This window comes from Primulina tabacum, unplaced genomic scaffold, assembly GCF_025594145.1.
Source record: "Primulina tabacum isolate GXHZ01 unplaced genomic scaffold, ASM2559414v2 Contig946, whole genome shotgun sequence".
Taxonomy (NCBI): domain Eukaryota; kingdom Viridiplantae; phylum Streptophyta; class Magnoliopsida; order Lamiales; family Gesneriaceae; genus Primulina; species Primulina tabacum.
The window spans coordinates 21,960-34,202 of NW_027460005.1; the positions used below are offsets into that span (position 1 = coordinate 21,960).

At 38.8% G+C, this 12,243-nt stretch overlaps 1 protein-coding gene across 1 annotated transcript; it reads right to left on the reverse strand.

The window, feature by feature from the left end:
• Positions 1-130: 130 nt before the first annotated feature.
• On the reverse strand, positions 131-11,628 carry LOC142535340 (putative receptor-like serine/threonine-protein kinase At4g34500; the record flags this gene model as incomplete). Its single annotated transcript, XM_075641757.1, has 7 exons — positions 131-325; positions 767-972; positions 1,059-1,188; positions 1,269-1,439; positions 1,735-1,857; positions 1,938-2,042; positions 11,193-11,628. Coding segments are annotated over 7 exons (1,226 nt in total), but the record flags the coding sequence as incomplete, so codon positions are not given.
• Positions 11,629-12,243: the final 615 nt, after the last annotated feature.

Here is a 12,243-nt window from a genome sequence, read left to right on the forward strand (position 1 = left end):
GAGGGTGGAGTTGGAATTCGAAGACAGGGACGAGATGGCAAACCCGGCCCCACCCTGTCCCTCTGCCATCCCTATATATAATCTCACGGGTCATTGGATTTTCAGTAGCACCAAAATAATGTCCTTTAGAAAGGAAGACCAGCCATATCATATGCTATAAAGTCTGTGAAAAGTTTACACTTTTTAATGCATCAATAATGATTAAAATTGATGTTCATCTACACCTCCTTCTTTCTTCATCATCATTCCCCACTTCCTTACGAAGTGATCTCACTCAATATTTGCCAATTGCTTGGGGATGCATATCGCGGACAGAGCGTGGCTCCTGTAAAACAATTACTTTACTACTCGAGAAAATTTATTCTAACTCAGACATACCAATATTTCACCACACAAAAAGTTTTCCAGATTTCTGTTTCAAATATCTTAATTTGTGTTTCAGATTTTATTAGTTTTCCCAAGAGGAGAAAATGTTGTTGGTCGTGTTGTTCAGCATATTTTTCTGAAAAACTAGATGCACTACACAATAGAAAACAACACATTTAAACCATTTAATTCTAAAATGATGTGTTTAAAAGCTTAATATTCATAGTAAGATGATACTGCTTCTCTATAATACAAATTCTTTTATGCCGTGATTTATCTGATTGTATTAGTAACATAACCATGCAAGTGATGCAACAGTTTAATCCAAAAATAATTTGTAGCACGTTCGTAGGGCAGTGACTAAAATGCGAGAAAATGTGTTGCAGAGAATAATGCTCACCGCAGAGTAAGGACATCAGCCTCAAGCATGTGTGCAATTTGCCCCATCTTTGGACGTTTGCTGGCATCCATATCTATGCAGCGAAGGCAAACTAATAGTAGTCTCTTCAAAGATCTTGGAGGAGGAGGAACTTTAATCAAGGGGTCCACTGACTCTTCGCCACGACGACTCCCTACCATTCCTTTGAACCATTCTACCAAGTTCATCTGAAATTGAAAGAAAGAGTGTATTAGTGCAATTACTTTGCATTGCGAGAGTTTGATGGGTTGGAAAAAGTTAGCATAGAAAGAACCTCTCCTGGAGGTCTTGAATAGTCTATTGGACTCCTCCCAGTAATCAATTCCATGAGTAGAACTCCGAAGCTGTATACATCATTCCCCTCGTTGAGCATACCCGTGCTTGCGTAGTCAGGGGAGACATATCTGTGAAAATTAACCGAAAAGTTGATGATGTGCTTTTATTCAATGGAGAAGCACCTACTAAATACCAGAAAAGGACAAACCCAAAAGTTCCCATCACGCGTGTGGTAACATGGCTTTTCTCAGAACCTAATAGTTTGGCAAGTCCAAAGTCCGATACTTTCGGGTTCCATTTCCTGTCCAAGAGGATGTTGCTGGATTTCATATCACGATGAACAACTTTGGGTTCCAAACCTTCATGTAAGTACGCCAATCTGTGATAGCATTTGCAAATCCATGTATCGGTAGAAATAAGAAGGTAATAATAGTGGTAAAGAGCACAAATTAAACGGCTGTGGGCTTGGATAAATTTTGTGATGGCTAGTAGTTGCCTATGGTGGACTCTCTGCGCTATAATTTAGCTTAACTTTCACATGTTGTGAAGGGTACAAAGCAACTTTCTACATTCGTTTCAATAAAATGCACATTAATTATACACTAAAATAGGAAACAGAAACAGCATTCGGTTATACACAAGGAATACATGCAACAAGAAGTATGATGTCTCACCCTCTTGCTGTCCCAATAGCAATTTTCATCCTGATGTCCCAATCTAAAGGGCTAATTGCACCGACATCACCATGTAACCACTGATCCAGATTGCCATTGTCGATGTACTCATAGACAAGGAACCTGGAGTGAGAAAAAGACATTGTAGTGAGAATTCAAGCAGGCATGTTATATCTGCATTGAACCGAGGGCTAGTTGGGTACCTTTGAGCACCTTCTGCACAGTAACCTATCAGACCTACTAGACTCTTGTGTCTTACTTTGCCTATGACTTCAACTTCCACCTTAAACTCCTTCTCTGCCTGGCCCCTGTTGACAATCAGATCAGACACCATAAAAGTCGATACTATGCTCAGTACAATAAATACATTAGGTATCATTTTCTAGAGTTCGTGTAATGCCTCAAGTAATATCACAAGTTGTTGATTTAGTAATATGAGATTACTAAATAATTAATGATTTAGGCTACACGTTGATATAAAGTTTTCGTAATTTGACGGATGTTGTAAAATAGCCTATTATTTGAAGTTAATTAATTAGGGTGTATTTGATGGTAGTATTGTGAATTAAATACACCAGATTATTAAATTGTTGAACAATACGAATTTATAATCGAGTTTTATATTTTGTTGAATTAATTGTTGTTGGGCTATTTGATGTTATATATTGAGGCTGTTATAACTGTGTTGATACGGTGACAATTATCTGATAATTATTGTTGAATTATTTAGATACATCACAAGCCTCAGGATCAAAGAAATAGCCAGATTGTATATATACTCGATTATCAGGTACGTGTTGACGTACGAGCATATGTTGTTATTGTTTAGTATTGATGAATACTATTGTGTTGAACGATGATTAATCACCGGAATTGGGTGATTTGGTATTATATTTGTTGTTTATTATTGTTGATATTGTTGACTATCGTTGTTGGGAGACGTCTCGTTGATGTTGTCACGTTGATGTTGTTCGTTCAACGATATTGTTGTCGCCGGTGTTGGGGTGCGACGTATCGTTGATGTTGTTATTCGTTCGACGATATTGCTGTCGCCGGTGTTGGGGTGCGACGTATCGTCGATGTTGTTGTTCGTTCGACGATATTGCTGTCGCCGGTGTTGGGGTGCGATGTATCGTCGATGTTGTTGCATTGTGATGTTGTTGATGGTTGATTGTCCAGAAACGGCAAAGGGGGTATTTCTGTTATCATTTCAGTTATATCTTATGTTGTTGTTAATATAACTGTTATTTATTACGATGATGATTGTTGTATATGCTCACCCTTTGGGGGCTGTTTCTGTTGGACAGGTTACAGGACTATGCCATGAGACAGGATAGTGGTGAAGGACTACGTGTGTCTAGTCAAACAGTCCTGTAGTTGATAGTAGATAGAAACAGTATAGCTTATTGTCTTATTTGAGTTATGTGTGTATGTATTTATTATACTGTTTCTGCTGCACTGACGTAGATAGTGTGGTGATTGCACTATTTTGTCGTATATGCATTATATTATTACGTCGTCGAAAAGAAAATTTTTATGCATATGACGTCACATGTTGTATGATTACGTGGCGAGGTTTGGGGCGCCACATTTGGTGGTATCAGAGCATATGTTAGATGTTTGGGATTGTTAAGAGTTGGGTTTGTGATGATGGAGTTTGATGACGATATTATCTGCGTGTGTCTGTGCATTTGACTTGTTATTGATGATTTCTCGATATGATTAATTGTTCTTTAGTTGCGTGTATTTTCGTGCGAAAGGTGTGATGATGATTACTGGATTGTAATTGTTAAATGTTATGATTAACAATTTGATTTTCAGTGATGGCAGCTAGAGAACAGGTACATCCACACGAGGAAACAGACGAGGTTGACAGTGGATTTGGACAAATAAATCCATTGCCACCTCCTCCTATGGGACAGGCACCAGCAGATCAGCATTTATTGCCTGGTGAGTTGACTTTGGCACAGTTCAGCAGTTATCTTCCACCGAGATTTGATAGTTCTGAGACCGGTGAGCGAGCAGAGGAGTGGATTGAGAGGATAGAGCAGATATTTGTGATTGCACCGTGTGCTAGGTCTGCTTGGTTACGATTGACTACATTTCAGCTTTCGCGGAATGTACTATTGTGGTGGCAGACGACTGAGGCCGGATTGAGAGCTCAGGGCCGTACTATTGATTGGGATGTGTTTCGGTCTCGTTTTCTTGATAAATATTTTTCTATAGCAGCCAGACAAAAGAAAGAGAAAGAATTTGAGGATTTGAGACAGGGTAGTATGTCTGTTGCTGAGTATGAAACTCGATATTCTGCATTGTTGAAATATGTGCCACATATTGCTACGAATGTTCATGCTAAGATGAGGCATTTCTTGAAAGGGTTGAAATTAGAGTTATTTGATCGTGTGCAATCAAACAACCCGGTATCATTTGAGGATGCAGTGACGAGGGCTGAGATGGGCTGAGTTAGTTATGCAGGAGTATGGGGCTCAGGGACGATTATCAGAGCCGACTAGGGAGTCATTGCGACTTCAGGGACAGTCTTTTAAATATCAGAAGGGTTCATCTTCTTCTTCAGCATCATCTGGGAAGCGTCGATTTGATTCACGACGTGTTGAGAGTCGTGGGGGCAGTTCTCAGTCTGTTCAGGGGCAGAGAGGAGAGTCCAGAGCAGTGAGATGTTATCGTTGTGGGGGACCTCATCTGATCAGAGAGTGTACACAGACCGAGATCACCTGTTTTGAGTGTGGCGGTGTTGGTCATCTGGCGAGACAGTGTCCTAGTCGTGAGGGACAGCGAGAGCCTAGAAGTGCTAGAGGTAGATCCTCAGAGAGAGGAGGACGACAGCCTCAGCAGTTTACACCACGACCTTCTGGAGGACAGCAACGTATGCAGGGAGCTGGTCCGCCTCAGGCACAGGTGTATGCTTTGACACGAGAGCAGGCAGAGGTGGCACGAGAGGAGATGATAGCGGGTAAGTGTTATTTATGTTATTATCCTGCTTATATTCTTGTTGATACTGGTGACTCGCATACTTTTATATCGAAGAGGTTTGTGGTTGAGCATCATATGCGCTCGTCTCCATTGTCTATGCCTATTTCTGTTTCGACACCTTCTGGAGTTGATATATCAGTTGTATCTATGATATCAGATGGTATTATTTCTTATGAGGGCTATGAGCTGAGATCTGATATGATTATTCTAGAGATGACTGATTCTGATTGTATTGTGGGAATTAATGTGCTGAGGAGATATTGTGCGACAGTTGATTGTTATCAGCGGGTGGTATATTTTTATACAGATGAGAAAAGAGCGTTGGACATTTTATGGGAAGGGTTCTCGTCCCCGGTGTTCGTTGGTATCTGTCATCCGGATGTCCTCGGTTATTGGAGCATGGGCATGAGGGTTATCTTATTTATGCTGTAGATGTGACAGAAAAGAAGAAGGAGGTGAGAATAGAGGAGATACCTATAGTTGCTGAGTTTGCCGATGTATTTCCTGATGAGATTCCAGGCTTCCCACCATCCCGTGAGGTGGAGTTTGGGATCGAGTTGATGCCAGATACTTTCCCTATTTCTCGTACTCCTTACAGAATGGCACCAGCAGAGTTGAGAGAGTTGAAAGCCCAGTTGCAGGACTTGCTGGACAATGGATACATTCGCCCTAGTGTATCGCCTTGGGGTGCACCAGTCTTATTTGTGAGAAAGAAATATGGAACTATGCGGCTTTGTATCGACTATCGACAGCTGAATAAGGTAACGATTAAGAATAATATCCCCTCCCTCGTATTGATGATTGTTTGATCAGTTTACAGGGAACCTCAGTATATTCGAAGATTGATTGAGGTCAGGATATCATCAGATACGAGTTAGAGAGAAGGATATTTAGAAGACAGCATTCAGGACCAGATATGGACATTACAAGTTTTTAGTTATGCCGTTTGGGTTGACGAATGCTCCGGCTGTGTTCATGAGTTTGATGAATAGGGTATTTCAGCCTTATCTCGATCGATTTGTTATTGTGTTTATTGATGATATATTGATATATTCCAGGAGTGAGGCTGAGCATGCAGGGTACTTGCGTTCAGTGTTACAGGTGCTGCGAGATAGACAGTTGTATGCCAAACTCAGTAAGTGTGAGTTTTGGTTGGATCGAGTGGTCTTCTTGGGTCATGTTATATCGAGAGATGGGATTTCTGTTGATCCAATGAAGGTCGAAGCCGTGTTACAGTGGTCTGCACCTACATCTGTACCTGAGATTCGTAGTTTCTTGGGTTTAGCAGGTTATTATCGTCGATTTATCGAGGGATTTTCAAAGATTGCTAGGCCTTTGACACAGTTGACTTAGAAAGGTGTGCGATTTCAGTGGTCTGAAGCATGTGAGAGGAGTTTTCAGGAGTTGAAGCACCGACTGACGACTGCACCGGTGTTATCAATTCCTACAGAAAATGAGAGGTTTGTTGTTTATACTGATGCATCATTACATGGTTTGAGATGTGTTTTGATGCAGGATCGACATGTGTGGCATATGCCTCGAGACAGCTGAAACCACACGAAACAAGGTACCCCTGTGCATGACTTGGAGTTGGCAGCCATTATCTTTGCCTTGAAGATATGGCGACACTATTTATATGGTACCCTCGTTTACGATTTATACTGATCATAAGAGCTTGAGATTTTTGTTTACCCAGACAGAGTTGAATATGAGACAGAGACGATGGTTAGATTTGCTGAAGGATTATGATTGTGAGATTGAATATCATCCTGGTCGAGCCAATCTTAGAGCTGATGCATTGAGCCGTAAAGTGAGTTGTACTGCAGAGGATGTGAATCGTTATCAGCTATGATGATGTCTTGTTGTTCCTTGGGATATGATTTGATATCTCGACGATTCTTATCCAGGTATCTACCTTATTAGTTGAACCTGATATATATGGTTGTATTCGTGATGCACAGATGACAGACGAGAGAGTTCAGCGATGGAGGGAGTTAGTTTCTCAGAAACAAGATACTCGTTTAGAGTGGCTGATGATGGCAGTTGAGGATGAATGATAGATGGGTAGTTCCTGATATATCTGAGTTGCGCCAGGGCCTGTTGCGGCGTGCACATTGTAGTCGATATTCTATCCACCCTGGTGGCAAGAAGATGTATAAGGATCTACGCTCTCAGTTTTGGTGGAAGGGAATGAAACGTGATGTGATTGATTTTGTACGTCGATGTCTTAATTGTCAACATATCAAAGCTGAGAGGAGAAGGCCGGGAGGTGAATTGAGGGAGTTTAGAAGTGCCGACTTGGAAATGGGAGCACATATCGATGGATTTTGTGACTCATTTGCCAAGAAGCACTGAAACTATTGATGCTATTTGGGTGATTGTTGATCGATTGACGAAAGTTGCACATTTTATACCTATAGCATGAGTAGTACGTACTTGACGATGGCACAATTGTATATACGAGAGATTGTACGTTGCATGGGATTCCAGTGTCTATTATTCTGATAGAGATCCTCGATTTACTTCTCATTTTTGGGAAGGATTGCAGACTGCGATGGGGACAGAGTTGAGATTGAGTACGGCTTATCATCCCCAGACAGATGGTCAGACGTGAGCGTACTATTCAGACGCTGGAGGATATGTTTGCGTACTTATGTTATGAATTTTAAATCTGTTTGGCAGTCATCTATTCCATTGGTAGAGTTTGCGTATAACAATAGTTATCACGAGTAGTATTCAGATGGCTCCATTGAGGCATTGTACGGGAGACGTTGTAGATCTCCGTTATACTGGGATGATGTTGATCGAGCTGCAGTTACCGGTCCTGATATGATTCATGAGATGGAACAGAAAGTAAAGTTGATACAACAACGATTGAAAAGCAGCTCAAGATAGACAGGCTGCCTATGCCAATAAAAGACGAAGACCTTTAGAGTTTCAGCAGGGCGATCGAAGTATTTTTGAAAGTTTCTCCTTTTCGTGGCACAGTGCGATTTGGCATGAAAGGAAAGTTGGCACTGAGGTATGTTGGTCCGTATGAGATAATTGCAGCGGATAGGCACTTTGGCTTACCGATTGGCATCTACCGTCCATCTTTATCTGTGTATTCATGATGTGTTTCATGTATCGATGTTGCGGAAGATATGAGCCGGATCCTTCACATGTGGTGGATATTTCTGAGGTTCAGTTAGATCCTGACGTGTCTTATGTTGAGAGACCAGTTTGTATTTTGGATCGATCTGAACGAAAGCTTCGTAGTAAGCTTATACGATGGTGAAGATTCAGTGGGAACATAGAGGTGTCGAAAGAGGCCACTTGGGAGACAGAGCGGCATATGAGGGAGCTCTACCCTTACTTATTCTGATGGTATGACATATCTTTATTTATGCATGTTATTACTGTTGTTGATTAATTTCGGGTCGAAATTCATTTAAGGGGGGTAGAAGATGGAATGCCTGAAGTAATATCACAAGTGTCATTGATATTAGTATATGAATGACTAAATAATTAATGATTTTTAAAGAATGAAATATGACATATTTTGGTCATATGAAGTCCAAATGATTGAAATTTGGATATAACGTAGAAAACTCAAGATATAGAAGTTTCATGTTTGAGTTTTGGAAATTTTTTTATCGTTTGACTGGTCCAAATGGATATACCGATATTAAATATTAATATTACATTATATTATATTAATTAATATAATATAATTACATTATATTATTACATTATATTATATTAATAATATAATGTAATATAATATTTTAAAAAAAAATAAAATAAAATGAGGATAAATTGGAAAAACTTGTTCGAGAATGAATGGATTTCATTCTTTGACAGTGAGTTTACGGAGAGGTGAGAGAGAATAAGAAATAAGAGTTTTCAGATTTTCTTTCGGATCGTAGCGACTTATCGGTTTATCCAATCGACGAAGCCGACTTCAGGTTCTGGGATCGTTGACACGAGGTCTTCGATTTGAGGTATAAATTTTATATTTTTGATGATGTTTGAAATTCGTCGATTTCTAATAAATCCAATAAATTGTTAAATCATACTGAAATTGAAGATTGTTGAGTAGTGTATGATTTTACGAAGTAGAGAAGATTATTGTGTTGTTTTGAATTATTCCTAATTTATTATAATTAGGGATTTTTAATCATTGGATTGAGATTGGAGAGTTGTTTGTCAGTTGTTATTAATTCTGATTATATTCGGAGTCTACGAAGTATAGGCTACACGTTGATATAAAGTTTTCGTAATTTGACGGATGTTGTAAAATAGCCTATTATTTGAAGTTAATTAATTAGGGTGTATTTGATGGTAGTATTGTGAATTAAATACACCAGATTATTAAATTGTTGAACAATACGAATTTATAATCGAGTTTTATATTTTGTTGAATTAATTGTTGTTGGGCTATTTGATGTTATATATTGAGGCTGTTATAACTGTGTTGATACGGTGACAATGATCTGATAATTATTGTTGAATTATTTAGATACATCACAAGCCTGCAGGATCAAAGAAATAGCCAGATTGTATATATACTCGATTATCAGGTACGTGTTGACGTACGAGCATATGTTGTTATTGTTTAGTATTGATGAATACTATTGGTTGAACGATGATAAATCAACCGGAATTGGTGATTTGGTATTATATTTGTTGTTGTTTATTATTGTTGATATTGTTGACTATCGTGTTGGAAGACGTCTCGTTGATGTTGTCACGTTGATGTGTTCGTTCAACGATATTGCTGTCGCCGGTGGTGGGGTGCGACGTATCGTTGATGTTGTTATTCGTTCGACGATATTGCGGTCGCCGGTGTGAGGTGCGACGTACGTCGATGTTGTTGTTCGTTCGACGATATTGCTGTCGCTCGGTGTGTGGGGTGACGACGTATCGTCGATGTTTGTTGCCATTGTGATGTTGGTGATGGTTGATTGTCCCAGGAAACGGCAAAAGGGGGTAGTTTCTGTTATCATTTCAGTTATATCTTATGTTGTTGTTAATATAACTGTTATTATTACGATGATTGTTGTATATGCTCACCCTTTGGGGGCTGTTTCTGTTGGACAGGTTACAGACTATGCCATGAGACAGGATAGTGGTGAAGGACTAGTGTGTCTAGTCAAACAGTCCTGTAGTTGATAGTAGATAGAAACAGTATAGCTTATTGTCTTATTTGAGTATGTGTATGTATTTATTATATTGTTTCTGCTGGATGTAGATAGTGTGGTGATTGCGCTATTTTGTCGTATATGCATTATATTATTACGTCGTCGAAAAGAAAATTTTTATGCATATGACGTCACATGTTGTATGATTACGTGGCGAGGTTTGGTGCGCCACAGTTCACTTGCCAATCTCTTTTAAAAAATAAGAATCATGGACAACTTTCATTCTCTCGTGTCTTCCATGATAATTCAGCTAATTTATCAACATCATGAGGACTTTTCTGTTGAAAGACATAATGGCGGATCAGCGGTTACTTCATATTTTATTTTACACTTAACTGTTCTATACCAAATTTAATTGTAATGAATTTTGTTCTAACTATTCAAATACTTCAAATACATGTCCTCAACGCCAAATGAAACCACATTATAAGTGGCAAAACCTTCTATTAAATCAAAGTGCATTCGGGGGCCAAAAGGTGAAGAGCAAATGGTGACTTGCACTAAAATGGAAGTAACTTAGTAACATGCCGTCATTCCCCACCAGAGACTTGCAATAGCAAACAGGTCGCGGTCTAACATTTCAGCGATAGAATGCTTTCATTACGAAATTCTGTAAAACAGTCAATATCATTTCTGGAGCGACAAAAGCCAATTTCAACCAAATTTTTTTACTCAATAATACAAAATTTTACCCCAAAAAAAGGGGGATGTGATAAATGAGAAGATGTTAGACTTTAAAAGAGTAATATATATGCAAATGGATAAAGTTAAATGAAGTAGCGCTAAAGTAACAGAGTAATACTACAACAGCACATACAGTAATTATCATTATGAATTATTAAAAGGAAAAAAGGTGGGTTAAAATTTAGATCTAAGAAGCTTTGATTCGATTTACATTCCATCCAAAAAATCCTCACCAACACGCCATACGTACAATATTGCTTCAACTAATTCCACATGCATTAGATAAACACTTTAAACATAAATCTCAACCACGAAATCATCAATTAGAACTTAAACACGAAATCATTCGCCTCTAACAACCAAAATAACAGCTCAAAAACAGAATTTACCATTTACGATATACACAAGTATGGAATAATTAAAATATGCAATTGCTTCGCGTAACAATAACTACTGCCACTGACATGCATCGTATGAACTATCTTTAAGCCAAATTACTAATAGTAATCAAACTTCATATCATACTAACTTCCTGTTTTCGTACAATTCTAGTAAACAAGAGCTTTGATAATCATAGAAATAATTCCTCTACGAACTTACTTGTTGTTTCGAAGTTTTTTAACAGCAACTAAAGATCCATCTGGTAAGACGCCTCGGTAAACAATACCATAGCCTCCTTCCCCAATCACATTCTCACTGCAGAACTGATCCGTCGCAATTTGAAGTTCGCTCCAGCTAAACCACCGTCCCCAGCCGAAGTTACCCAAACCGTCACTGGAGCTCGATTCATTGCTCTCCGAACTCCTATTGTTGCTGTTCGAGTCAATGTCCGTTTCCTTAACCACATCGTCGATCAAAAGTACTTTGTTTGTATCTCTACTGACTTTATCCGTTTCTCCTTGATCAATCTCTTTACCGACTTCAATGGATTGTCCTTGATTGACGCTTAACTTCTCTTTAACTGTTCTCTTTAGAAACCAAATGCAAGATTCCTGAGCTGTTTTTGACTTCCGCGCAGAGTCGTTTCTCCCTATTCCTGCGAAGGATTAGGAGGATTAACAGGAAAACGACGAGAATAAGCACAACTGTAGTAATTATTATGACATAGAGTTTCTGGCTGAAAATTGAAGTCTCCGAGGTGAAAATGTTGTCGCCGGAGGAATCGCTGGGAACCGCCATAAATACCGGCGAGGTAGAACGAATGGGAGTGAGAGGTTTTGCGTGAACATGAAAAATGACTACCGCTTTTAAATTTATTATATTATGAGACCAACACGGAGTAATGCTGTTATATAAAATAACAGTAAATTGAAAAGGTGGGGTCGGAGGATTATATTAATAATAAAGAAAAGAGGGGAATATGATAATATTGCTGACGTGGAAATTATTTAGGGTGTCGCATATAAGAGTAGGTCTCTTGGAGACGGTCTCACAAATCTTTATCTGTGAGACGGTAAAACTTATCGATATTCACAATAAAAAGTAATACTTTTAGCATATAAAAAGTAATATTTTTCAATGATGACCCAAATAAGAAATCCGTCTCATAAAATACGACCCGTTAGATCGTCTCACACAAATTTTTGTCAGGATATAATCGGTCAATATTAGCTAAAATTTAAGAAAAAAGTCAGATTGAACCTCTAAATAA